Source organism: Postia placenta, assembly GCF_002117355.1.
Source record: "Postia placenta MAD-698-R-SB12 unplaced genomic scaffold POSPLAscaffold_17, whole genome shotgun sequence".
Taxonomy (NCBI): domain Eukaryota; kingdom Fungi; phylum Basidiomycota; class Agaricomycetes; order Polyporales; family Adustoporiaceae; genus Rhodonia; species Rhodonia placenta.
The window spans coordinates 747684-773865 of record NW_020169848.1 but is presented as its reverse complement, the minus strand read 5'-3'; the positions used below and the strand labels follow the sequence as shown (position 1 = coordinate 773865).

The 26182-nt window shown below is 51.5% G+C and overlaps 8 protein-coding genes across 8 annotated transcripts; 4 read left to right on the top strand and 4 right to left on the bottom strand.

The window, feature by feature from the left end:
- Positions 1-4272: 4272 nt before the first annotated feature.
- Positions 4273-5979, top strand: POSPLADRAFT_1155721 (glycoside hydrolase family 5 protein; the record flags this gene model as incomplete). Its single annotated transcript, XM_024486977.1, has 8 exons — positions 4273-4517; positions 4581-4602; positions 4657-4835; positions 4886-5327; positions 5378-5431; positions 5485-5544; positions 5590-5822; positions 5904-5979. The coding sequence occupies 8 exons, from the start codon at positions 4273-4275 to the stop codon at positions 5977-5979; spliced, it is 1311 nt and encodes a 436-aa protein (XP_024334557.1).
- An 802-nt stretch (positions 5980-6781) lies between these two features.
- POSPLADRAFT_1155631 (hypothetical protein) lies at positions 6782-8656 on the top strand (the record flags this gene model as incomplete). Its single annotated transcript, XM_024486959.1, has 8 exons — positions 6782-7010; positions 7062-7232; positions 7283-7381; positions 7433-7569; positions 7619-7695; positions 7745-7891; positions 7949-8073; positions 8124-8656. 8 exons carry the CDS (start codon positions 6782-6784, stop codon positions 8654-8656), a joined length of 1518 nt encoding a protein of 505 aa, XP_024334556.1.
- A 339-nt stretch (positions 8657-8995) lies between these two features.
- Positions 8996-9745, bottom strand: POSPLADRAFT_1061440 (hypothetical protein; the record flags this gene model as incomplete). The annotated part of the gene is made up of 2 exons (XM_024481383.1): positions 8996-9280; positions 9347-9745. 2 exons carry the CDS (start codon positions 9743-9745, stop codon positions 8996-8998), a joined length of 684 nt encoding a protein of 227 aa, XP_024334555.1.
- A 1652-nt stretch (positions 9746-11397) lies between these two features.
- POSPLADRAFT_1061439 (hypothetical protein) lies at positions 11398-13099 on the bottom strand (the record flags this gene model as incomplete). Its single annotated transcript, XM_024481382.1, has 7 exons — positions 11398-11694; positions 11761-12174; positions 12304-12414; positions 12472-12707; positions 12759-12769; positions 12822-12850; positions 12908-13099. The coding sequence occupies 7 exons, from the start codon at positions 13097-13099 to the stop codon at positions 11398-11400; spliced, it is 1290 nt and encodes a 429-aa protein (XP_024334554.1).
- A 530-nt stretch (positions 13100-13629) lies between these two features.
- Positions 13630-17473, top strand: POSPLADRAFT_1061438 (hypothetical protein; the record flags this gene model as incomplete). The annotated part of the gene is made up of 13 exons (XM_024481381.1): positions 13630-13865; positions 13925-14028; positions 14076-14510; positions 14569-14891; positions 14941-15081; positions 15134-15298; positions 15353-15527; positions 15586-15841; positions 15896-16454; positions 16508-16660; positions 16711-16894; positions 16951-17210; positions 17264-17473. The coding sequence occupies 13 exons, from the start codon at positions 13630-13632 to the stop codon at positions 17471-17473; spliced, it is 3201 nt and encodes a 1066-aa protein (XP_024334553.1).
- A 468-nt stretch (positions 17474-17941) lies between these two features.
- On the top strand, positions 17942-20918 carry POSPLADRAFT_1061437 (hypothetical protein; the record flags this gene model as incomplete). The annotated part of the gene is made up of 12 exons (XM_024481380.1): positions 17942-17951; positions 18004-18029; positions 18081-18095; positions 18146-18496; positions 18550-18882; positions 18938-19447; positions 19500-19589; positions 19643-19921; positions 19971-20264; positions 20330-20590; positions 20643-20780; positions 20889-20918. 12 exons carry the CDS (start codon positions 17942-17944, stop codon positions 20916-20918), a joined length of 2337 nt encoding a protein of 778 aa, XP_024334552.1.
- Positions 20919-21101: 183 nt separating this feature from the next.
- Positions 21102-22818, bottom strand: POSPLADRAFT_1061436 (hypothetical protein; the record flags this gene model as incomplete). The annotated part of the gene is made up of 12 exons (XM_024481379.1): positions 21102-21154; positions 21211-21330; positions 21384-21465; positions 21517-21945; positions 22002-22023; positions 22074-22143; positions 22195-22276; positions 22342-22371; positions 22419-22444; positions 22496-22563; positions 22612-22663; positions 22731-22818. 12 exons carry the CDS (start codon positions 22816-22818, stop codon positions 21102-21104), a joined length of 1122 nt encoding a protein of 373 aa, XP_024334551.1.
- Positions 22819-24671: 1853 nt separating this feature from the next.
- On the bottom strand, positions 24672-26051 carry POSPLADRAFT_1049953 (hypothetical protein; the record flags this gene model as incomplete). The annotated part of the gene is made up of 11 exons (XM_024479886.1): positions 24672-24812; positions 24878-24937; positions 24990-25092; positions 25149-25173; positions 25232-25250; positions 25314-25381; positions 25443-25500; positions 25568-25642; positions 25714-25781; positions 25843-25951; positions 26013-26051. The coding sequence occupies 11 exons, from the start codon at positions 26049-26051 to the stop codon at positions 24672-24674; spliced, it is 765 nt and encodes a 254-aa protein (XP_024334550.1).
- Between the last annotated feature and the right edge of the window lie 131 nt (positions 26052-26182).

Here is a 26182-nt window from a genome sequence, read left to right as displayed (position 1 = left end):
GCAAAGATGAGCTGCAAGCCAAATGATGATGTGCCCGAAACCACAATTATTGCATCGATGGCGGCGAGATAACTCTTTAGGAGACCACGTGAGAAGAGAGACTATTACGGTGCTCCCTTATTTTGACCACATCCAAAGTGTTTATCTCGCAACCACTAAAACACTTGTCATCGCTTCTTGTGTGCTTGTGAAATATGTCACTGGAGTAATTGTGAACACAACAAGCTGATGATACACGTACACGTAGGTAGTAGCATTGCCTCCATTTGCTTCAAAAGCAATTGCACATATTGACTATATACCAAGATGATCCACAGCGGATACGTACATGTCACCGACTCGATCGGTCTCATGTATACAGTTCGGGGGCCTACCACATTGACCCCGGCACTAGTGTTTGATGAATCGACCCTGATAATGATGTTTGCTTACCACATTCGAGCTGGTATAGGGCCTTGCCCAATTACAATCCTATCCGTGGATCACCAAGTTCGCCGCCCCGCAGTTATAAGAACCTTCATTTTTACCGCAGACCTGCGGCGCGCCCTAGTCGTACACCTTGTCATATAACTTTGCCATTGGCCTTCATCGCAGGCGGTTCGTTCCTACACCCACAGATATCAATACTCCTATATGGCGTCACCTATGCAAGCGTGTTCTGGACCACTTCCTGCAGAACGGGGAACCCGGCAGGTGAGTATTTGAACCTTCGTCAAATGACAATGAATGACTTCGAATTACAGCAAAACATACCGACGCATATTGCTCCTGATCAGATTTATGTGCGTAAAGGAGTTAATAGACAGATACATGCAACTGACAATCATGGACGCACCGCCTGGTGAAGCTTAAGGTACCTATCGTCCCGGCGAGGCGTCTCCGTGTGCTCGCTCAGGGATAATAGGACCAGATGGTTGAAGTCCGAATCAATGCCAAGTTGTGGGTTACAGGCATTATCATGGCGGCTCTGGAACTGATGGGTCGTGTGAGGTCCCCTTCAACTTCTAATAGGCAGTTCTCTAATCGAATTTCTGCAGTTCATGGATATCGAGTACGATGTACAGTTCTCCTTGAACAGAAAGATCCGCAGAGGCCGATTCCGGGCACAAGACGTGCGCTTGATGGAGTAACTGAGCATGCAATTCGTCGATGTTCGAATGGCAAAGGCATGATGTGCGTCCTGGTGCCAATTTCTGGACGACCTATAATGTACAAATACAAGTCAAGAGATGATCCTCAATGACAGAATGACGCACTTGCGTTATCGATCTGCTCGTCTCCATACAAACAGAAATGCTTGAATGGGTCAGCGATACGTCGGCGTTGAGGGGAATGATGATATCGAAGGGGAAACAGCTGAATCTTGTGCAGCCGAAGGCCTTGGCGGCTTGGCCTACGGTGAATCGCATGGCTGATGTATCGGACATCCTTACTTGATGCGCCACTGGAGAGTGACATTGACCCAGCTCGGTTGATCAACGAGCACCTATGGGCACAGAGTTCAGCTAAAAGCTACAAGTAGGGTATTAGCTGTAGCTGCAGTCAGGCGGTTACTCACGGAGCGCCAACAGCTTGAGCATGCTTCAAGCCTGTCATACAGTTTTACGGAATTTTGACCCATTAATCGGGCGAAAAATGTTACATATGTCTTGACTGTGCTGTCAGGCCATCCGTAATGGTTGAACCTACTGGAGGTATTCAGGAGTCGGTAGGGAGTTAAAACCGGTCTACGAGCATGCCTGGAAATCTGATTATGCGGTAAAAACCGTCATACCCAAACACAAGTAGCAAACCAGCTGAATGAAGACACAGCAGATGCTTAAATTACGCATTTAGAAGTGATGTCGATGAACTGTCAGTCAAGTTGGCCTTACTAGTATTACTAATACACAACTCGTTGATCGGCGTATGCGCTGGGCTACAAAATGCCACGTGCCACACAGCAACAGTTTGAACACCTTGGGTCACCTTGGGTCCCGCGACCGTATGTCCATTCCATAGCTTGTAAAGTACTCCTTGGTCGACTTCGTCAGTTAACAAGTAGCGCCAATTCCCACTTGACTTCCAAAGCCAACACTCACTAATTTAACGCCGGAAAAATGTCTACAAGATAATAACTACAGCTGATGAACGTGACAGACAGTAGACCAGAGCCCTTGATCAGCCCCACTCGGCATTTTAAATATAGCCGCTAATCCTGTTGTTCGGGACAAGGCCCACGAGACATCTGGTTTGAAATGGTGGCATGTTCACAGCCCGAGGCAGCTGTAGTAGCGCGTCGTGCACGACACTAGTTCAGGTACGGCCTTCGCCATAATTGTCCACCAGGATGGCGAAAAGCCGGAGTTGAATTCCTAGCCCAACAGCTTCCTATCATGTGAATGTCAACAGATTTCGCAGCCTTGAGATGGCGCAAGATCTGTGTCACACTTGCATGTGGTCAGCAGGCCAGCGATTCAAAAAACGTGCCCGTTTGATTCTTCGTCACAGTTTGGTTCTGTGGCCACTGATCCGCTTTACCACCCAGGTTTTACGTATAAGTGTCTGTAACCTGAGAATTGGGGTGTCCATACCCAATCAGTCATCCTGAGGTGAAGTGCTTCATGTACTTCCCACGACGCGATGCACCACTACGATCTCTCCGCAGCGCTGGGCCCAAGCCAAGACGGTGATGCACATCGCTACGTACATTGGCGGCAGTTGTCCGATAGGGTTGTGTATAGCCCATCCGTATCAAGTCGACATTAATTGGATATCGATACCACAACATGTTCCTTCCATGCGCTCATGTGCCGAGATATCTCACGATGACGGAATATCGCAGTGAACGGATGCCACAGCACAAAGACAAGATATCATTGAACAAGGTACAGTGGTATTCCTGCAATGTAATCTCCAGTGCCTCAACTATCACGCCTATGCGCCACATCGGGTGTTGGTGCGACCCGGGCAACACTTATCACACGGGTTTGTTACGGGTGCGCTTGCTGTAGGGCATCTGAGAAGCTATATCAACGCATACTGTCTACGCATCATCTTCCTTCGTCAGCGGCGATTGATGCATCCGATCTCGCTTACCGACGCCGAGTTCTTGTGAAGGCTCTTCACGCGTGAAGCGGAAACGGGACCACACCGACGTGCGGACCCACAATATACTCAAAGAAGTTGGTTTGACCCTGTCTTGCCACAAACTCAAAACAATGCGTATAAAAAGACGACATGATAACGCTCTAACATTGATAACCATCCTTTCTCGCCATGGCCCCACCGAATCGTCCGGTCGTCTCAGTGCCACGTAAAGTGCGTTCAGCGTCGACCGCTACATAGCTCACTGCCGACACACATAATTATTCTTGAGTTTGTCTTTTGGCTGACAAATGCCTAGGGTTGCTTGCAACGTGTCCGGGTGTGGCTCTCGGATGAGAACATTTGGGCAGATGGCGTCGTCATCGAAGTAAGCGAGTATCATGCTATGTTATATCGCTTGCTCAGAATACCATGATAGACTCACGACGAAAACAATGTCGACGTGCAATACATCTTAGGCGGACGTCCTTGTCGTCGTCTATTTGCAGCCAGTTGTATCGACGCCACGCCGTCCCGCTGACTGTGGAGAGTGAGTGCGTGTGTAGCCGCATTCGCAATCTCCAGCCATCCGAAGACTCACTCATGCCCGATCTAGTGGACTGATGTGCGGCGTGCCACGGGATCTGCCATTCTGGAAAGACTCCAAACGCTTGAAGAAGCATCAGGGAAGACAAGCAGTCACAGAAGACAGCTGGGTGTAAGATATCAAGCCTCGTTGAGAAGCACGCAATATGTATTGAGGGCGAAGCATATACGAATAATTGTCTCTGGGACGCACGATTGATAGATGTAAGGCACAACGAGCTCATGACATATACTACTGGCAATAGGTCGTCGAACACAATTCGGTAGGCTCCGTTTACTTTAACAACCTCGCCAGATAAGAAATCGTGCTTTGACAAGCAGATTCATAAACGCACGGGAATACTCCGCGCTACATGATCGGACTTTGTATCTGATCATCAAAGCGTCTACATGAGTTCATTTGGCCTCAGGCGGCACAACTCTGGGCACAACGTTGTCCGGAAAGAGCAAGGCGCCTCATGCTGCCAGCCTCGTGCTTGCAATGTATCCGACGAACATAGCGTCCGTGCACGTCATGCCATGCCACGAGGTCTGCAATGAGCCCGGCTTGCTGCACGCCTCCAAGCTCCATCACGTACCTCCATGTCTTGACCTGCTGAAATGCTGCCAACTTTACTGCCATTCGTTCTGCTGTTCCTGACCAGTCCAGGTCATGTTTCTGCCCAGCAATGCAGGCTCAAGGCTGGGTTTCAGGCTTACCCTACGGGGAATCCCGCCCAAACTCCCTTTACTGTTTCGAGTTCACCGACTTCCACTGGGACTAGTCCGCAGCCGTCTGCATCTGCTTCTAGCGCAAATGCGACTGCGTTCAGCTACGGCACTGACATCATCCGCGGTGTCAATTTGTGAGTAATGCCACTCCTGTTACATCTAACGTCGTGACCTGATGTCGCCGTGTCCCGTTTCAGAGGCGGCTGGTTTGTTCTTGAGGTGGGTTACTTCGGCCACATAGAAATGGTATGCTTGAACAGAGAGTAAACGCAGCCATGGATTACCCCGAGCATATTCGAGAACACTAACAATACTAACATCGTGGACGAGTATACCTTCGGTCAAATGCAAAGTTCCGATGTCGCTCTGAGTGCCCTCAAAGCGCATTGGGAAACTTGGATAACCGAAGATGACTTCAAGGACATCAAAGCCGCCGGACTGAACCACGTCCGGTAGGTGGAAATTTGGTGCAGAAAATGCTCTGACTAACTTTCGACGATAGGATCCCACTTGGGTTTTGGTCAGTTCCCATGACGTCCGCTGACTCGAACTACACGACCTCTGTCTCTCCCTTCATTTCGGGCGCGTGGCCGTACCTCCTACAAGCCCTAGACTGGGCGAACGAGAATGGTCTGCATGTGCTTCTCGACCTGCATGGGGCCCCTGGCTCCCAGAACGGCTTTGACAACTCCGGGGAGCGGGGATCGGCGAACTGGGCGAACAACGACACCAATATCCCGCGGACGCTCGACGTCATCCGCTACATCGCCGGTCAGGTCAGCGAGAAAGTCAACATCATTGAGCTGCTCAACGAGCCAGCCGGGTGGGTGTCGAGCATCGACACGGCGATTGGGCCATATTGGCAGGATGGGTACAGCACGGTACGCGAGGCGACGGGTACTGGAGTCCAGGTCATGATTGGAGACGCCTTCCTTGGTGTTCAGGTATGGGGTCACGACAGGTGGCAAGAGGTGCGACTAGCTGATTGTTTTAGAATTGGGAGAATTTCCTCATGCCTCCGGCGGCCGAGAATGTTATTATGGACTATGTAGGTTGTCTGCTGATCGAACTTCCCGTGAACTGATACAGTGTTCCATCCAGCACCAGTACCAGATTTTCAACTACGACCAGCTGGAGCTTTCTGAAGCGCAACACATCAATGTGAGTCGCATTTGACTGCGACGACGTTCGCTGACATTGCTCCAGTATTCTTGTCAATTCATAGATAGCCTTGTACCGTACGCAAAATCGAATCTCAACACAATTACCGGGGAATGGTCCACTGCGATCACTGATTGCGCGAAGTGGCTGAACGGGCGGAACGTGGGAGCGAGGTGGGATGGAACGTTTGCGTCCGGAGAGCCTACCTTTGGCAATTGCACGGGCTGGACGGGCAACATGTCGACATTCAGCGACGATTACAAGACCTTCCTTAGACAGTGAGTGGTGCTCGGATGCAGATCGGATCGCCGTGTGTTGCGGTGTGTATCGTTGTAGCTCACCCACATACACGTATATAGATATTGGGAAGCACAAGTACAGATCGGGGAAAGCATCCAGGGGTGGATCTATTGGACATGGAAGGTGCGTGTGTAGCTGGCTTCTCCCATCCTAATACCCCAAAGCGGTATGCTGATCGATCCTCGTGGGTTCAGACAGAGAGCGCGGACGAATGGAGCTATCAGAAGGGACTCGAAGGTGGCTGGATTCCACAAGATCCCACGGACAGGCTGTACCCGGATATTTGTTCAGGTAGCAGCACATAGCCTGAGAGGGGGGCCGATGCACAGCATGGTTTTTTAGATGCAAATTGAGTGTAATTTATTGCGAGGACGGAATAGAGAATGGCCCTTTCTCATCCATCATCGCGGCCTGCAGCACCCGCCACCCCAAGAGGCCTGTGCGCTGCCGCCCGCACAGAGTACGGTCAAAATAACCCGAGGCAGTCAAAGCAGTGCTTTACGGGCAAGGCACGGCGGCGCGGCCAATGAAAATGACGTAAAACACATGATTTGCCGAGCCCGTAGATGTCGGAGAGATCACGCGGGCAGAGGCAGACGCGCAGCTTGCTGTTTTGGTCTTGCTATATTCCCTCCAAGCTGCGCTTGCACATATTCACACCCTCGCTGTTCGTATGCCGCAGGTCTGGTAGCAACGCCCTTCCGACAGCATGTTTCTCTTTGTCTTCGCTGTCGTCGTTTTTGTACTCTTCCAAGTGTGCAATGCAGCCAGCACCCCGGCACAGGGCGGCCGTCTCCACGACCTGGGCGTCCGCCAGTACTTGGAGACTATTCAGGGCAGCCCGAACTTGACCACGAACCATGCGACGCTTTTGGGAGTCTCTTACTCGCAGGCGGAGGAGTGCGTAATATGTCGGTATGCTCGCTGAGGCTGTTCAATGAAGGAGCGCCCTTGCAGGTCGTATTTTACGCTGGTGTCGATGGGCAACATGAGCTTCCGCGTCGCGCTTGACACGGGGTCATCCGACTTCTGGGTCGTGTCTTCTGCTTGCACGAGTAGTGCATGCAGCTCGGTCCCACGGTACCAGCTGGCTTACCAGAGCTCAACGTTCCAGTCGGTCAACGGGAATTCGAGCCTCTTCAATGTCAGCTTCCTGGACTCCACAAGTCAGTTGGCTCCACGCTCTCTGCTTCATACAACTTAATGATGCTGCGTAGCTGCCTCCGGCTTTATTGCCCGGGAAACGATGCTTCTCAACAACCTGACTGTGCCGCAGCAGGCATTTGGCCTGGTGAACTCATCCAACGTAACATTGAGCGACGAGATCAGCGGCATACTCGGTCTCGGCTTTCCTCGGCTCTCGACTATTGCGAACACTGTTGTAAATGGTAAGCTCTGTCCGTACGGCACCAGTGCGACCCTAATGTACGACCTCCAGCAACCCCTGTATTTGCTTCGATGGCCCAGCAAGGCACGCTGGACTACCCCCTGTTCGGTCTGAGCCTCAAACGCAACACTACTGGCAGCCTGACATTCGGTGCGTGGGCCGCTACAATTCCGACAGCTACCTCCTGACCGTCCGCCATAGGTGCGATTGACGCTTCCGCGGTAACGAACAGAAGCAACATCGAATGGATTGATGTAGTCCCATTCGCCCCCTTCAATGGCACAAATGGTACCACTGCGAGTTATCTCCAATGGGCTGTCGAGCTGGCGCAGATATACGTGCGTACAGTTAGACTTGTCCTTGAGCATGTCCTAAGCGTCTGCACAGGTCAATGGCAGTTTGGTGACGCCGGTGCCAACTTACCCCATCGCTCAATCAAACCATTCCCTTGCGCTCCTTGACGTGTAAGTTGGTTATTATCGGAGGAGGCATGTTTGCTCATGCCAGATTCAGAGGCACGTCGGGAATATACGGGCCATATCAAGATGTATCACGGATATTCTCTCAAATTGCTGGTAGCCGTCTTGTGTCGGTCTCCGATACGGTTGGCCAGTGGGCTATGCCTTGCGATGCGAGCGAGACTATTACACTCAACTTCGGGTAAGCATTGTCTATCACGCGCGATTCGCACTCCTGTTCTCAGCGAACTATCTTCAGTGGAGGAAACTTCACCTTGCAGCCAACTGACTACCTCCTGGGACCTACTGCGGGCGATCCAGATTATTGCCTGGCTTGGCCCGCCGCCCTTCCCCCAAGTTCTGATGGCGTCGATTGGCAATTGGGTAAGTAGTCTTTCAATTCTTGATCGCTAAATACTGAGATGATATATCAGGAACCCCGTTCTTGGAAACTGTCTACTCCATTTTCAGCTTAGGCATCGACACAAAAGAAGCCCCCATGGTTGGGCTGTATCCCCTGCGCAACTCCACCGCTCCTGTGCAATCACCCAGCGTCGTGAACGCCTACTTCTCTTCGGCTTCTGCAACCATAGACACCGAGCTCCCGAACTACCTCCTTCCCACGCCCACATATACCACGCCTCCTTACGTCTTCAATACGTCGGTGACAGCTCCGCCCGGCCTCGTCGTCTCCTCAGGCCTTGCGACAAGCACATACTCGCCCGTGCTCGACGTTGCGTCCGTCAACGCGACCGCGCTGCCGACGCTAGAGCCGTCGCCCACGCTCTTCACATTTATCATCACGTACTCTGGCTCTGTGTCCACGTCAGTGTCGACCGCGTCTCAGGCGTCCATCACGCTTGGCGAGCCCCCGGGCTGGACAAGCGGCGCCGGCGCCATCCGCGTGCCCCTCCGCGTTGTGTTTTTCAGTGTGTGTGCGTTGCTACTCGGCCTTACACGCCTGTAATTTCTGTCGGATCGTGTACTTTGTAGTACTTATTCGACCGTCGCCATTCGCTGTGCCCCCCAAGGAAGTTCTACGACATGTCGCTCGTTACGTCCTATATATATCGCATACCTCGCTTTCGGACTTTGCACACACCGTACTTTCTCCCTAGCCACTGTTTTAGTATAGTGCCGTATTTTTGTGCAGCAGTCGCAAGCACCTATCCCGTCTAACTGTATAGCAGTTGCATGAGTGTTCTCCATGCTCAGCTTTTGAAACATAAGTAACAGTGTACAGTACAATATTGTGCAGCCGAACATATGGATGGTGCGTATGGCGATGGATCTCTGCTGAACGGTGCTACTCTTTCTTCGGTAACCCAGATTCGCCGTCAGCCATTCTGCGTTCCCATTCCTGCAGCCACACAGGTTTCTCCTCTTTCCTGCGCCTAGCATAGGTCCAGGGACTGATGTGCGTTATGCCTGGAAATTTACGGACATATTCTATGGCCGATTCCAAACTTTTCTTATCCAGCGAGGACATCCCGTCTGACGAAGAGGCCCTCTCGCTCTCCTCGCCGGGAACCTCACCTCGTGCTATCGCTCTTTTCTGCATCTTGAACCAGAGCGACAACCTTATCAGAAACTGCGAGGAGAATCAAGTTGTCACTTCGTTTCGGCTCCGCAAGCCCTAAGCTCAGTGCTCGCTTACCATGAAGAAACGCTGGCTGATAGTCCATTCTTTGCCTAGGGACATCCAGTGGCGGATGGGCTCGACCTCGCTTGGTATGTACTCCCGGATCCTCAGGTCTTCCCAGTCCACTTTACGATCTGAGACCTTGGGGAAAAACCTTTCCTGGTAGACGGCCTGTCTGCCCCTCCATCCTGCGTTGATCCAGGCATCCAGTATGCGCTGTTCCCTTTCGTATTTCGTAGCCCTCACCCATAACTCCGATTTGGCGAATTCCATGTGTGCGTTTTTGGGAGAAAATCCCCACAGCCAGAAGGGACCCGACGGTATTTTCTTAGAGCCCCATATTGCGAGTCGAGGCGGATTGGGGTCTTCGCGGAGCTTCGTGTCCACGATCCATCTGTAGACATTTTCAACCATCATGCGGCCCTATACACAAGAATTCTGCTCAGTCCGTGCGTGCACATTGGCTGAAAGGCTAGCGGAGACGTCCTTGGACACTCCGATTCGCCAAAGACATAGCTGAGGGTCCGGGGGAAATTGGCACTATCGGAACACAACATATGGGATTTGGCGTGGAAGCCTCGCTCACCATCTTAGTCCAGGCCTCGAGGATAGCAGTGAATTTATGAACCTCGTTGTTTATCCCCAAAACCTCATACTCCGCGAGATAGATCGGGATAAGGACCGGATATGCTGCCATCTGCATGACGACTGTGAGGCAACAACGATATGGCATGTTTTGATAGTCTGCTCACCATATCTGTTTTCACCGTTGACAGCTTGATTCTCAGTCTGTCAGACACGGTCACTTGTTGGTATGATAGTGATTGTACCGCATCAGCGAGATGAAAGGGCGTCAGCTCAAATGGCAAACATATGACATCGGAGCCATGTTGTCTCCGCAACTTGTCGGAGAATGGCGTCGTCTCGGCCTTGGCCAGTGCAGGAGACCTTAGTGAGAAACTGGATAGTGGCTGATACACGACGCCTTCAAGTCGAGCTCATCAGTATACAGCTAGCCTACGTAGACAATGGCTGAAGAAGCACCTGGCATATATCTATGGTCTCGTAAGAGCGCGCTCATAGCTGTGAGGTCGGACTAAGTACATACGATTGCTCAAAAGAAGCCGATAATCTCCTCTAAATAATCGCGATGTTTAGAACAGAGTTATATGCAAGAGGTAGGAGCTGAGATACCTCAGTGGCCTGCCCTCCTGGTGTCTTGGAAAGCCATCCCCTGGCTACGAATTCTGCATCCACGAACCATGCGGGGATATATAAAGCCTTGATACGCGCTGGAAGTACGGGTTGAAAGCCCAATCCGGGGAATATCCTAGCTCCGAGGGAGCTCCAGAAGCCCCTTCCAAGTCCGACACAGTACATGGACATTGGCAAGCTCATCTGTATAATCGCCTCCTCTGGAGACAGAGCGAATGGATATGCTAAAGGCACCCTCGTTCATGTTCCTAGCAGAAGAATAACAGCAAAATACCCACCCCTGACTTTCGAGGGATACGTCTGAGATATGTACGACGCGTTCCTTTGCCAGGATTTCCTTACCGTGAAGGACGACGCATGGCAGCGTGGTGGCACTCCATAGCCGCGCAACATCGTGGTATCGCTTGTTCAGCTTTCAGATTCAAGACCCAGAAATACCCTTGTCAGGTTTTGGGTGTGATTTCGAAAAACGAGACCGTGAGCAACATATTTAGAAATACAGCATAAGTGATGATGAATGTGGCAATCGCGAGAGTCAGCGCATAATCGGAGACTGTCAGGAATTCGAGCTGTCGGAGTTGACCGTGCACAGCGATCGGTGAGATCGAACTGGTACTCAATTGCCCCACAAGTCAATGGTAAGCATTCATCAGTTTGTAACTAAACGAGTCTTTATTCCCGCGGAGGTTCACAGTTTTTGACTAGATGCGCCAGAACCATTGCGCCAGCAGCATCGCAGCAAACCGGTGCTAATGCACTACATCATGGACTGGCCATCGCTATGAGTCTGAGGGCTTTTCTCAGAAAGTGCGATATGTAGCACGTCTACATTATACCAATGCATACGTGGATCATGTCTCTTTGTTTACTCGTTCAGATTCCTCCCCCGCTGTCCTGCGCTCCCATTCACGCAACCACTCCGGCTTGCTCTCTTCCCTCATCTTCTCAAGTTGCTTCGGGTTAACCTCTGTCACTTTAGGAAACTTGCGCGGAATTTCGAACTCAAATTCCTTGGGTACAGAGGTCGACTCAGGAGAGGACTTGTCTGGTGCTGAAGCCGACAGGCCGTCCTCTGTGCCAGTTTGTGCACCATCGTCCCTCTTTGAGGCGTCCGAGCCCGCTATTGCCTGCATGAAGGGGAGTATAGACTACAACATTAAGCAAGTCAGTTGCCACCATTTGTGCACGGCGCGGACTCCAACGCCGATGCTCACCGAAAGAACACCGCGCATCAAAACCAACTGCTTGCCGAGGTTCATCCACTGGCGATTCACGAATGTTTCAGTCGGCTTGTACTCGCGAATCCGCAGGTCCTCCCAGTCGACTGCGGGTTGGTCACCACTCGAGAAGAACTTTGTCTGGTATTCCTCGATTGCGCCCTCCCGCTCAGCTGCACCGTTGATCCAGTTCTCCAGCGTGACCTGTTCGGCCTTGTTGTAGTGTGGCGTAAACAACTGGACCGTGGCGAAGCTTCCACTGGTAATGTCATCCAGGCTGCTTGGATACGTCCAGAACTCGCCCGGCGACAGCAACTCAGTCAGTGACATGAGGAAGCGGGACACGTTGGGATCGTTCCGTATGGGTAACTGAGCGGCATCTTTGTCGACATCTTCAGCGATGATACGACCCTGTCGACAAGTAGAACGTTAGATGCTCTGTTTTGATATCTCCACTTCAGTCTGGAATCCGTCAAGTGTGGTACTAAGTATATCTGCTCACGGCATACAGGGGTAGAGATAGAAATACACCGCACTTACCTGTTTCCTCCACGCCTCGAGAATAGCAGTGAAACGGATAGACTTCTGCCCGTCACTGATGACTTCATACTGCGCGAGATATATTGGTATAAGGACAGGATATGCCGCCAGCTAGTATAGGCGGTCGTGAGGACTTGCGAGACCAAGTGCAACTTCAAAGTCGCTCACGAGGTTTGCCTTCACGGTAGAAGGATTCAATCTCATATTCCCGGAAACCGTGGCCTGCCTATATGACAGCGAGCTTGCGAGATTAAGAAGAGAGAAGGGCGTAATGAAGTATGGCATGCAGAGAATCTCTGAACCCCGCTGGGTACGCAAGTCGTCAGTGTAGCGGATTGTAGCGGTGTTCGCCAGTTCAGGCGAATTCAGTAGGGAGATGCGTGACAGTGGCTCATGCGCGAAGCCTTGATGCTGTCCAAATCAGTTCCCGGCGAAACTGATGACAGACCAATTACCTGGCACGAATCTACGAAACGTTTGTGAAGGACAGCTCATGGTCGAGATAACCAACTACATACGACTGTTCGAAGAAGGCCATCACTTTCCGCTAATGGAAGATGTTATCCCACACAAACTTGGATGTTAATACGACAATTCGCAGTACCTGAGTGGCTTCGCCTTCCTGGGAGGATGTTTGGGAGAGCCATGCATGCGCTTCCACTTCTGCGTCCACAAACCATATAGGAATATATACTGCTTGTATGCGGTCAGGCTGTAGAGGCTTGAAACCCATTCCAGGAAGAAATGTCGCGCCGAAGGAACCCCAGATGTTCCGGAGCCAGCATTTGAAGGACATCGGGAGGGACATGCGTACTATGGCTTCCTCCTCAGACAGAGCAAAAGGGAAGGCTGATGCCGCTTGCATGAGACCCTCATGGACAAGTATGTATGGAACTATCATGCTTACCTCTAACTTTAGAAGGGTATGTCTGTGGAACGTCTGAGACATTTCTGCGTTGACTCGAACATATCCTCGCCAGTGACGAAGTACGGCGAGCGCAGAAACGCAACATAATTGACATATTTCTATATGTCCGCAGAATCAATATAGCTGGAGCATACGTGGAAGACTGCGACTAGGCAAGCGTAGGTGAATGAGCGACAAGCAGTTGGCGTGCTCGACCGAGCCCGTGTTAGATTCGGTCAAATGGAAATGGCTAGCGTCATGAGGATCTCGATCTTGCCGATCGCACGTGATCGTGAAAGATTGGGATAATCGACTCCTTGCGCGAGGACCAGAGTCTGTCTTGCGACCTCGTAAACTACTTTCCGCTCGAATTCTAGCTCATCTCTGCCTTGGAGCCAAAACTCTAGGGAGAGAACATCATGGAGCAAGACCTGAATCAGCTGGTTCAAGCGATCAGCATAGCGAGCGACCCAACACGAGGGACCCTGCATCAACAAGCTCTAGAGTATCTCTCTACTGTGCAACAAAATGTAGCAAATACTTGGCGTCTGGCTCTGGCTCTGTTCATAGAGGCTGGTCCGAATGGTGGGAGGAAACATCCCAGTCAAGCCCGATTTTTTGCTCTGCGGATCCTGGACGAATTTCTCGAGAATCGGTTAGTTATGTTCGTGCCTAATATCTAGGTCTGTTCACACAGGTTCTGTGTTCATGCAGATACGAACCATTAGACGAAGAGACATTCCAGACATTGCGCCAATCACTTGTAACTTACATTCAGTCGGAGTATCTGTATGGTCCTGCAGAGGCTGAGGCTTCATGTATGTCTTCTGGTTTTCGGATATTATATGTATTAACCTTCGTCCAGTCTTGCGCAACAAGTTTGCGCATACGCTCACCCTGTTCTTCCTGTGTACATACGTCGACCAGTGGCCAACATTCTTCCTCGATCTGTTCGCTCTCATACGTCCTGCCGAGTCGACATCACAATCGACCTTCAACAAACACGTATCTCTGCTTTTCTTTCACATCGTCCTGGAAATTTCCGGAGAGGTCGCAGATCAGCTAATAAAGGCCGCGAGGCACCATTTGCCAGCGCGCCACGCACGAGACGGACGCGTTCGTGACGCTGTACGGGAACGGGACGCAGGTCGCATCAACGAAGCGGTTCTTACCATCGTTGCCGATGGCTCGGAACGCATGGCGCGATTACGGAAGGGCGACCTTCCCGCTTCTAATGAGGAATTAGATGGGGCCATAGAGGTCGTAGACTGGGGTGTCAGGACATTCGCGTCTTACGCAGGTACGTCACCGTTAGCTCAGATGCCCATTTACTGCGATGTAAATTCCATTCAACGCAGGTTGGATCGACATCAACCTGACTGTCACGCCTACAACTGTTCCGCTCCTTTTCACACTACTGTCCGATCATTCCCTTGCCATCCGCCTCGCGACTTGCTCCGCGCTTACCAAAATCGTCGCAAAGGGTCTCAAAGAGCCCGGGGACAAGCTGCAGCTCATCAAGGTCTTGTCCCTGGGACAGGTCCTCGATGCGCTTGAGGCGAAAACAAGGGTCGCCCAGGGCGCCCGCGGCTCTGATGTCGATGAGGGAGAGGAGTCCTACCGTGAGGCACTCGGCAAACTACTCAACATTCTCGGGCTGGAACTGTGCAAACTCGTTGAGGTATGCATGTTGAAATTTCCTCGTTTTTGGTGCTCACAAGTTATTGCAGGAATGTCCTGGGAGTGAGATCCACTCAGAGGCCTCAGAATTGCTGCAACAGATTCTCCCTGTCATGCTGCGGTTCATGGCGGATGAGTATGACGATACGTGCTCAACGGTCTTCCCCCTTCTTCAAACTATTCTCACGAGCGTAAGCTTTCGCTCTTTTCGGCGTGGCTCCATGTATTCACGAGGACCCGCAGCACAAGCGGTCGCGAAAAACGTCGACAGAACCCCTTGAGGAATCAAAACGAACGTTCCTCACCTCTCTACTCCGGGTCGTCCTGGAGAAGCTCAAGTGGGAAGAGGATTCCGACCCAGAAGATATGGAGGAAGACGATAAGGCTGCGTTCGAGAGCTTGCGAAAAGTGAGACATCTCAATATGGTGCGTTATGAGCTAGTTGTCTAACAATTGATGCAGGAACTGCGTACCTTCATGGACTCTACGTTTGTCATAGACCAGTCACTGGTCATGGACGCGCTGAGAACACTGGTCATTAACACCTTGACGGCCTACGGCAGTGGCGCCCCTGTAAAATGGAATGATGCAGAGCTGGCCGTGTACCTAGTGTACAGCTTTGGTGAGATCAACAAAAGTAGGTGCTTCGCTTGCAGTTCCTCGTTATAATCACCCAGGCTGAGCACTTTTCCTAGGTGGCACCAAAGGGCGCGCAGCGTTCTGCCATGCGCCCGCTGTGATTAGGGAGAAGCGAAAAGAGACAGACTATTCAGAATACCAACTGACGAGTCACGGCGAGATGCTCTACGCCCTCGTGCAATCGGGTGTTGCAAACTATCCGAACAAAACTGTCGTTATGCAGTTCTTCGAGACTGCCGCTCGTTATGGCGACTTCTTCAAAGTCCGAAAAGATTGTATTATGCCCACGCTGCAGGCTATGATGGATGCTCGGTATGTCGTTTAAGGGTGAGGCGCAGTATATGCGATCTGACTGCGAGGCTGTAGCGGTCTGCACAACCCCGAGTCCCACCTGCGTTCACGCGTCTTCTACTTGTTCCACCGCTTTATCAAGGAGGACCGAAACGAGATACCACCTGACCTTGCCGTGTCTCTGTTCGAGGGCATGCGTGATCTGCTGTCCATCCAGGTCGAGCTCCCGGAACTCGAGAACCCGGAAACGCAGGATATGCTCATCGAGGCGATCAACAACCCGGGCATCTTCGACTCCCAGCTTTACCTCTTTGAGACTGCAGGAACACTTGTATCACTGCTATACAAGACGCCGAACCAGGCAGCGACGCTATTACTGTCCATTGTGCGGCCGCTGCTCGATGAGCTCTCTGCCAGCTTGCAGGCGGTCAAGGGTGTGGAGGACGTGGTGCCCATACTAAAGGTTCATCATATCATTATGGCACTGGGAAACGTTGCCAAAGGATTTCCAGATTATCCTTCTCCGGTACCTGAGGGATATATCTTACCGCCATTACATGTCTTCAGCGAGGTCGCGCAGGCGATTCTGGTATCATTGGAAGCGATGAACGTCTTCAAAGTCGTGAGAGATGCGGTATGTCTCAGTTCCAAAGATCAAACCAATGTTTTGACTGAGTGTTACTGTAGACTCGATTCGCATTCGCTCGGATTCTTGCCACGACTGGCCCGAACGTCACGCAGCTCATACCTCCGCTGATGGCAAATCTGCTCGCCCACTTCGAACCCTCCGAGTTGACCGACTTCATGAACTTCATCGGCTTGCTGATCCACAAGCTCCAGGTGCGCTCAGCCTTCAATATGAAATCACTCTTCGCTGATCTGAAATCTAGGGGGACATGTTCGATGTACTCGATCAATTGATCGGGCCACTTAGTATCCACATCAACGGCTTGTTGGCTCAGCCAGTCTCCGGGACTGATGACCAGCAAACGCATACCGACATTAAGCGTGCTTACCTCGCCTTGCTGAATAATGTTGTGGCTTCGAAACTTCATGGTATTTTCACGTCAGAACGTGAGTTCCTTGAATGTCGAATCCCGTTAACGCTCACTCGCTGACGTCCGCCGCAGGAAACAAGGGCCAGCTAGAGGGCCTCCTGGCTAGCATGGTACAGCTCGCAGAAGACGGTTCTGACCCAACCAGCCAAAAGACCGTGTTCACATTCTTAGGGCGCTGCGTCTCGGTCTGGGCGCAGCCAATCACAGATGCGGCGTCGCAAGCACAAGCCTTGCCTGGATTCGAACGCTTCGTCTATGAGCGCTTGATTCCAGCTGCCTTCGCACTTTTCTCATCGCCTCAGTTCAACATCGCAGACGGCCAGACTGTCATGGTACGGTTGATACCTTCCCGAGTACTTGTCGTTGATACTGATCAGGAACACAGGTTGTTCACGAAATCTGCAACTTCTTTCAGACAGTCATGAAGACCCGCGGTCAAGAAACCTTGGACTTCTTCATCTCTGTCTTCTTACCTGCTCAGGGCTGGCCCCCCGAGGCCGCGCTTGAATTTACGACGAAAATGAGGGACCTCGACGCCAAAGGCTTCCGGAAATACTTCGTTGATTTCATCCGCGCCTCTCGTGCGGGCTCATAGGACTTTCCGCTCCCGGTTCGCAAGTCAAAAAGATTACAATAATACGTGCTATTCCAGAACTACTTTTCATTTGCTCTATCCTACAGCTCCGCAATCGCAATCTACATTTCATGCATTCGCTCATGCTCTCAGATTTGCATTAGGATATTCTACCATGCTCCATGTATCAATGCCACTCCCTCGCTTTCCCTTGTTTACAGTAATTCATCGTCGAAGCCAGCAAGTTGTAGTAGTGTAGATTGAACGCATGACCTCACGTGTACCCATTGATGATCTTTAATAGACCCGAGTGATCAGTAGCTCTGTAACATCTGAGATGGTAAGCGCTCGATCTGAGTGGCGGCTGAGCAGGCAGGCTCGTGCTCTACCCCCTTGCCCTTACTCTACTTGTTCACTGCGCAGTGAGTGGGCCCTTTCACGCCCGAAAGGTATTCTGTCTGGGGACTGCATCGTCTTGGAAACTGAACAATGGCTGCTGGTATGCATCTTCTAATCACATCCAAATCGGAGTTTTGACCGAGTTCTGGAAGTACCGCGCCGAGGCAAACCGAAGATAGTGAGACAATACACCACTTGGAATTCGCTGCGTCTGACTCCTTGATGACAGAAACCAGCTAAGCGGGTATGCTACCTCACGTCACTATCGCGCATAGGATTCAACTTAGTCGCTAGCACGGTCCCGACTTCTCAGTAGAGGAGACATGGGCCAAATTGTCCAAGAATATAGTCGAAATACAAAATCACAATGCGCACAATCTCTCCTATGAGGAGAACCATCGCTATGGATACAACATGGTCCTTTACAAGCACGGGGAGATGCTGTACAACGGCACCAACGAGCTCGTTGCGCGACATTTGGACAAGCTCGCAAGTGAGATCATTGTACCTGCATTCCCCACGGGCAGCGAAGACGATCCTGTGCAGAAGGCTCAAGCGGGGGAAACGCTATTGAAGGCTGTGAGGAAAGTCTGGGATGACCACACGTCCAGTCTGTCTAAGCTGCGCGATGTCTTGAAGTACATGGTACGTCCTCGATGCCAGTGTTTCGCTGTTTCTGTTGCGGATTCGTTTCGCAGGATCGTGTGTATTCCAAGAACAACCAGGTGCCGGAGATCTGGGAATCTGGCTTGTACCTCTTCATCCGGCACATCCTTCAATCACCAATACAAGAGCATTTGATCTCCGCTATCCTCACAGAGATCCATGTCGAGCGCGATGGGTATGTTATCAATCGTTCCGCCGTGAAAGGCTGTGTGGACGTGCTTCTACAGCTGTACGAGGAGGGCGAGAACATATCCGTGTACAAGCGAGACCTAGAGCCTACCGTACTCAGAGAGAGCGAGCTATTCTACACCAAGGAGGCGGAGCATCTTCTAGAGACATGCGATGCGTCAGAATATCTGCGACGTGTGAGTATGCGTCTAGGGCGAAATTGCCACATTCTCAATTATTGAACTAAACTAGGTCGAAATGCGTTTCGAGCAAGAGGAGTCGCGTGCACATCACTTCCTATCGTCGAAGACGGCTCCTCGCCTACGACACATATTGGAAGAGAATCTACTATCCCCTCATCTGTCCATCGTAATCGCTATGCCCAACTCTGGTCTAGATGCAATGATCGACCTCGATAATTTGGATGATCTCGCCCGGTTATACCGACTGTTTGCGATGGTGCCGGCTGGTGTCCCAACGCTGAAGAAGGCTCTACGAGAGTCCATCATTCGAAGAGGGAGGGAGATCAACTCCGGTAGCCTGAGCTCAGATGGGGTGGATGAGGCCATACTAGACGAGGAAGTAGAGAAAAGCGCGAAGGCCAAGGCCAAGGGAAAAGCGCGTGCGGCCCCCGCAAACTCGCAAACACTCTCGCTGGCGTTGAAATGGGTGCAGGATGTCCTAGATCTCAAGGATAAATTTGACCAAATCTGGACCTGCGCCTTGCAAAGTGACAGAGAGATCGGAGCCAGTACCAATGAGGTGCGTGGTCCAGCTATATAAAATGAAAACGAAATGTTCATCTCGTTTAAAGGCTTTCGAGACGTTCATCAATCAACATGAGAAGGCCCCAGAATTCATTTCCTTGTTTATTGATGACAACTTAAAGAAGGGTCTCAGAGGGGTCAGTTCATCTATGCATCACCGTCTACGTGCTCATTACTCATCGGACCCTAGAAATCAGACATAGAGGTCGATCAGACTCTGGAAAAAACGATTATGGTCTTCAGATTCCTCACAGACAAGGATATATTCGAACGCTACTATAAGGGCCACCTCGCGAAGCGCCTTTTGTTAGGGCGGTCGGTATCCGATGATGCAGAACGCGGCATGCTAGCGAAATTGAAGGTCGAATGTGGCTATCAATTCACGCAGAAGCTCGAGGGTATGTTCCACGATATGAAAATATCGTCAGACACGATGCAGGCGTACCAGAAGCATTTGGAGAACACTACGGTATTTTGCCCTTGTCCAGATATTCCACATCATTGCTCATTTGCCACAGGCACCGGAAGTCGAGATCTCAGTGATCGTTATGACATCCACGTTCTGGCCAATGTCATATTCGGCTGCATCCTGCAAGTTTCCTGACCTTCTCATCAAAGCCTCAAAATCCTTCGAGCAGTTCTACCTGTCAAGGCACTCAGGACGACGGCTGACTTGGCAACCTTCGTTGGGCAATGCCGACGTTCGAGTGACATTCAACTCACGCAAGCACGATCTGAATGTCTCGACATTCGCCTTGGTTATCCTGCTGCTGTTCCAAGATCTCAAGCTCGACGATTTCCTGACATACCAGGTGCGTTGACCTTCCGTGGTCCTTCCGTGGTATGTGCAGCGCATGACCCACAAGGCACCATATAGGAAATTAAAGACGCCACCACCATACCGGACATCGAGCTTCAGCGCCATCTACAGTCACTCGCCTGTGCGAAGTACAAGATCTTGAAAAAGCATCCACCAGGCCGTGACATCAATCCACAAGATTCGTTCTCGTTCAATGCAGACTTCTCAGCGCCCTTGCAAAAGATCAAGATCAGCACCGTCGCATCACGCGTTGAGAACACGGACGAGCGCAAGGAGACAAAGGACCGTATCGACGAGGAACGGCGGCATCAGACGGAGGTGCGTTCGGTGGTTTTGAATTATTCATGTCTGTTTACGTGGGCTGCTATAGGCGTGCATTGTGCGAATTATGAAGGACCGCAAGCATATGACGCATCAGGATCTTGTCAACGAGGTTACGCGCCAACTGTCAAGCCGTTTCCTGCCAGATCCGCTCAATATCAAGAAGCGAATAGAAGGTCTCATAGAGGTATGCAAATTCTTGGCGTTGAACTGTATTCGGCAACCAACGAGCATCATAGCGGGAATATCTTGAGCGATGCGGAGACCGCAAGTCGTATAATTACGTGGTATGTAGACCTCGCTGTCTCTTGCACAACTCACGTAACTGAATGCGTTCCAGGCATAAATGTTGCGAAAATCATTATTGTAGAACAAGTCATCATTTGTACTGTGCTGTCCCCGCAATGCATCATTTCGTTTCTCATGATTCATTATGTGATGTTCTCGTAGTCATCCGCCATGTAGGGAATAAATTATGGTCTACGCTATCTAAGTAGTCTACGCCCGATTACAGCTCGTCCTTGAAGCTCCCTTCATGTCCATGCAAGACAGCACGTAGACCTTGAACCAAACGTGTTAGCAGTGTGCGTAAGTAAGATGGATATGGCTTGGCCTACGTCGTTGCATGTCAGGCGAGATCTCTTTAGGAAGAACCACAGTATACTCTACGTATAGATCACCGAACGAGTTCTGACCGTACACCGGCATGCCCTCTCCCTTGATGGTTTGTACATACCCTAGAGGGGACAGGATCAGACCTGCAGCAACACTCGTAATGTAGAGACCCTACCTGGCTGGGTAACACCGTGTCGCTTTAATGGTACTACATGACCATCAAGATGAGTCAGATTCCGCTCGAAGCCCAATAGTGCCTGCCAGATAGTCAGCATCAATTGTAAAATTCTTGCACCACGGGAACTAACCTCCTCGATGCCGATCGTCTCCTTCCAGTACAGCCCACTCTCCTTACGGCGCCATCCGCCCTTATCTTTCTTGCTCCGGACGCGCATGACAATGTCGCCCGCCTCCCAGTCGGGACTCTCGTCGCCCTCGCCCTCGAACATGACCTCGTGGCCCTCGGGCGCGCCGCGGGGCACATCGAGCGTGTACGTCTGCGTGTGCTCGAGTACTTTTGCACCACCGCAATGCGGACACGCGCGTGTGATCGTGCTCCCGCGCCCTCCACACTGCCCACACGTGACCTGTGCTTGCGAGAACATGCCCGGCATTATCTGCTGCCGCACGATCTGCACGCCGGAGCCGCCGCACACGGGGCAGGTGTGGATGTCTGACGAGGAAGCAGCACCAGTCCCGCGGCAGTGGTCGCAAAGGATACGCTTCTTGATCAAGAACTAGGTGCAGCATCTGAGCCATCTTACATCGTGTAACCGCGGTAAAAACGACCTACATCTATACTAGCACCCATATAACTGGAAGGCTGTGAGCGAAGAGTTGTAATAAACCAATATCATTCGCGTACATGTCTGAGAGATTGACTTCCATCTCAGTGATTGACGTTGGTCCCCGGCGCACTTGTTGCTGTCCGGGATCTACGAAGAGGTTATGAGCCCGCTATACTTATGCAGTGGACGCATACATACGCCCGCCGCCAAAGAAACTCGAGAACATGTCGAAGGGGTTTGCATGGGGCTGCTGTCCACTCTCATGGGCTTTCAGGCCTTCCTGTCGAAGGAGCACGTCAATACCGTCATGAGCAAACTATATCCTAGGAAGATGCTTATAGATACCTCTCCGTGACGGTCATATATTTGTTTTTTCTGCAGCGAGTCAGGATACAGCTACAGAAGTGATATATGGGTCGTACTTGTGGGTCCGAGAGTACCTCATATGCTGTAACAATGCTATTAGACATTTGTGCAAATTGCGGCCTGGCATACGTACCATGGGCGATCTCTACGAATTTCTCCTCAGCACCTGCATCTTTGTTCTTGTCCGGGTGGTATTTTCGACTGATTTGTCTTAGGATAGCCTAGTGTGGAACTGGCATGTATACTGACCTCAGCCTTTTGTACGCTTTCCTGATGTCTTGCTCAGAAGCAGACTTGGAGACTGGATGGCAAGGACGAGCATAAGCCAACCATTACCTTGACCAGAAGAACGCGTGCCTTGTACTAACGCTCTAGAGCTTTGTAGAGATCTGCTGCATTTACGATTACAGCAAGAAAGAGCAGACAGAAGAGCATGAACAGGAAAGATGGTGCCATCTTGCCGTACACCTGAGGCCGCACGCAGAGAGCAGCAGGGACCACCTTAGACGGGTGCCAGAGAAATACGCTGTACCAGAGCCACAATAAGCACTCCACAAACTGTGGCCGCGCTCGGGAGAGGATGTCAAGGATCGAGACTTAGCCGCAAAGGAATTATCGCCAGCGGCCAGCCACGTACGCATACACGCGCACGTGACCGTGCATGAACGTGTCAAGTCGCGACGCGTCTCCAATTCAGAGGTCGCGTGCAGTTTACCGGCGCCTCGGCACGCTGAATGTCTCCTCGTCACTCTCCGAGATCAACTTTGAACGCTGCAACTTGCCGACGCAAGCTTTCTATTGGCTGGATGCCTCGTGTCTAAAAGGCCCTAGCGTCCTGTTTACCAAGTTTCAAGGTAGCCGTCTTGAGGCTCCAACTCCACAACAAATTCATGTCTTCCCACTTGGCTTCATAGGTAAAGTAAAGTACACATCTGTGAGGTCATACAAGTATCAAGATTTTGAAGTGGAAGACGAGATTATAGTGTTTTGCAAAACGCCAGAATCATCCCCTTCCAGATGCCTCGTCAGGGGTTTTCCGGGTTCGCCTCGAGTCGCAGTAAATGCGCATGTAACTTGCTGAGGTGAGTTGCATCGTATTTCTCTACTGGTCGCGACACTAGCAATATTTTCTTCAATGAGCCCCTCCTGTACTGTGCCCTGGGTAGTCGGCAGACCCCCCAAGTCGGCACCCCTTGCCTGATTGGCTCAGGAGCTGAAATCAATGATCGGATTGCGAACATCCCGAGAAATTCCGGGGAATCCTGCTCTCTGATTGGTCCTGCCGACTTGGGGGGTCTGCCGACTACCCAGGGAGGCACAGTACTCCTTGTGGCAGATTGCCACTCGGCCTGACTTTTAAGCGACAAAACCACTGGCCGAGCTTCAACCGAAGCGTTGATGGGAATGATTTAGAAGAAAAGTGCCGACCTTGGCGGTATTCCTTTGAGTCTTCAAACGGGTCCTCACTGACACCTCCCTTCTTCTCGAGGGACATCATTCTTCCGTTGCAGAACGGATGTGTCGCCAGAGATTCGTCCGCAATCTCTCATCAGGACCTCAGGAAGGCACACCGTAATAGTGTCAGCTGCAACGGCATACCGCGGCACATGCTCAATGCAGCATCTTCATCTTCTGATCAGTATGCCGGCTGCGGCCCGCTTCGTTGGGACTCTTCCTCGCGAAGTCGAGTGGACCCAGTGTCTGAACCGACCCTGACAGTTGCATCTTTTTCTTCCGAGGCTCCGCTTAACATTGGCCATGAGACATCTCGACGTCGGCGCATGTGCACATTCGGCATGACACGATGGTCTGTTCTATGCGGTAAAAATCACGCGTGCCAACCATGCGACGTAGTTGCGCCGTACTTTGCCCCGTCGGCAGACCCCCCAAGTCGGCAGTCATGACTTGCCGCCAATCAGAGAGCAGGATTCCCCGGAATTTTTCGGGATATTCGCAGTCCGATGAACGATTATGGCTCCTGGACCGGTCACCGATCAGGCAGGGGGTACCGACCTTGGGGTTCTGCCGACTGCCCGGGTAGGCACAGTATCGATATGCACAGACAGCCGACTCACCTGTCGGTAATTTCTGCAGGAAAGCGCGTTGTGTCTCAGCGCGACACGCAGGTCGTTGTGCCTATCGAAGTGATCTCACTCATACAGTCTTACTGACAGCTTAACGAATGACGCCTATCATATTACATGGCATATAACTGCAAAGCAATGAGGCTCCAGAGACAAAATTCGGCCGCAATACTAGCACTCACTCTACTTGAGACCCAGGCATGAAAGCGAAAGCGGGGAGAAATACTAGACTGCGACATGCACCTTGTCATCGCTGCGCTCCTGTGTTCGACTCTCGGTTGACGAAGCCCACTCGATGTCTCCTTTGTCTACATGGTCGTGTTCGCCGACGTCTATCATTTCATGGGTCTCTACGTTGACCACAACCTGAAATAGGAGTTTTACGGCAGGGCTCAGTGGGGGTTCGGGGCCGGCTCTTTATACATGCGTACCTGTGCGGGGCGCGACGCTCGACTACGAGTCATTCCGCCAACGGGAGACGCGTCCGGATTCTGGATAGGCAGATTACGGAAGGTCTCCAATGAGATGCATGTTATCACGCACCAGATTGAGCGCGATGTCCTTCCCGTACGACGAACTACTCATGCCCGAAGAATCCGACAAGAACGCGCGCGAATTCAGACTTGACATCACAGAGTTGCCATATCTACAGTTACTCGTCATTCGTGATACCAAGAAGGCTGCAAGCGAATTCAAACGTACAGCTTCACCAGGGCATAATTGAACGCTTGTATGAAATGTGTCGGTCAGAGCAAAGTAATACGCCCGCCTAGAAACAGACCTACCAATGTGGATCCCTCGCGGCTTGCGCCGCAGACGTGGAGATCAGGTCAGAAATACAGTGAAAATAGATCAGTAGACACATACTGTAGCTAAGTATGCAGTGACATCGGCCAATGCAAAGCCTGCTGTCAAAAGGCCGTTCGACACGGTGACTGCACACGGTAATACGTCGTCAGTGAACTAGCTCGCAAGAGGAGATCGTCAACAACCCACCGCGGACAATTCTGGAGATCAGGGTGTTCGTCCGGGAAAGGCCTGTCCGATGGCTCCGCTACGGGTAAATATGGCATTGTGAGATGGTGAATTCCCCAGGTGTATGTTGTCCGGGTGGGACATACCAAGTGCCAAGTCAGCGACAGCGTGATAATCACGTCGCACACCGCTGTTCCCACCAACCACAAAATGACGATAACCTACGCGGTAATACGCGGCCATGATGACGTCCGTATAGTTATGCAATGACATAGATAGAAACGGCGCGTACCTTGAGCCGCTGCAGGCCGGCAAATTGTGGGAGCATTGCAACCCCAATCGCTGTACCGATCCCTGAAACTGGAGACAGAGGGAGCTACGTAAGTGGATGGCCGAGGGAGAAGAGCGAGACTGCACGTACGGCCGCCGACAAGCGCTGTGACCATTACAGTGCCTACGAGCCAGTAATTCCGTGTTAACTTGAGAATTCGCCACGCGAAAAAGCTCTGGACCAGCATGGCGATGATGCCCTGCAATTGGGGTCATTTTATTTTTCTGTTCCTGTGCGGAAGGCTGCAGCGTCGAACTTACCCCCAACGCTTCCTCTGTAACACGCGGTGATGGGGTCATGACCTGCACCATTAATTGGCGGGGGCGCACTCACCTGACTCGAACACTGGGGAAGAGACACATCACTGTGAGCGAGAAAGAGGTATCCCGTGACGGTCCGAAAACTTACGCCAATCAGCGTTCTCGAGGGC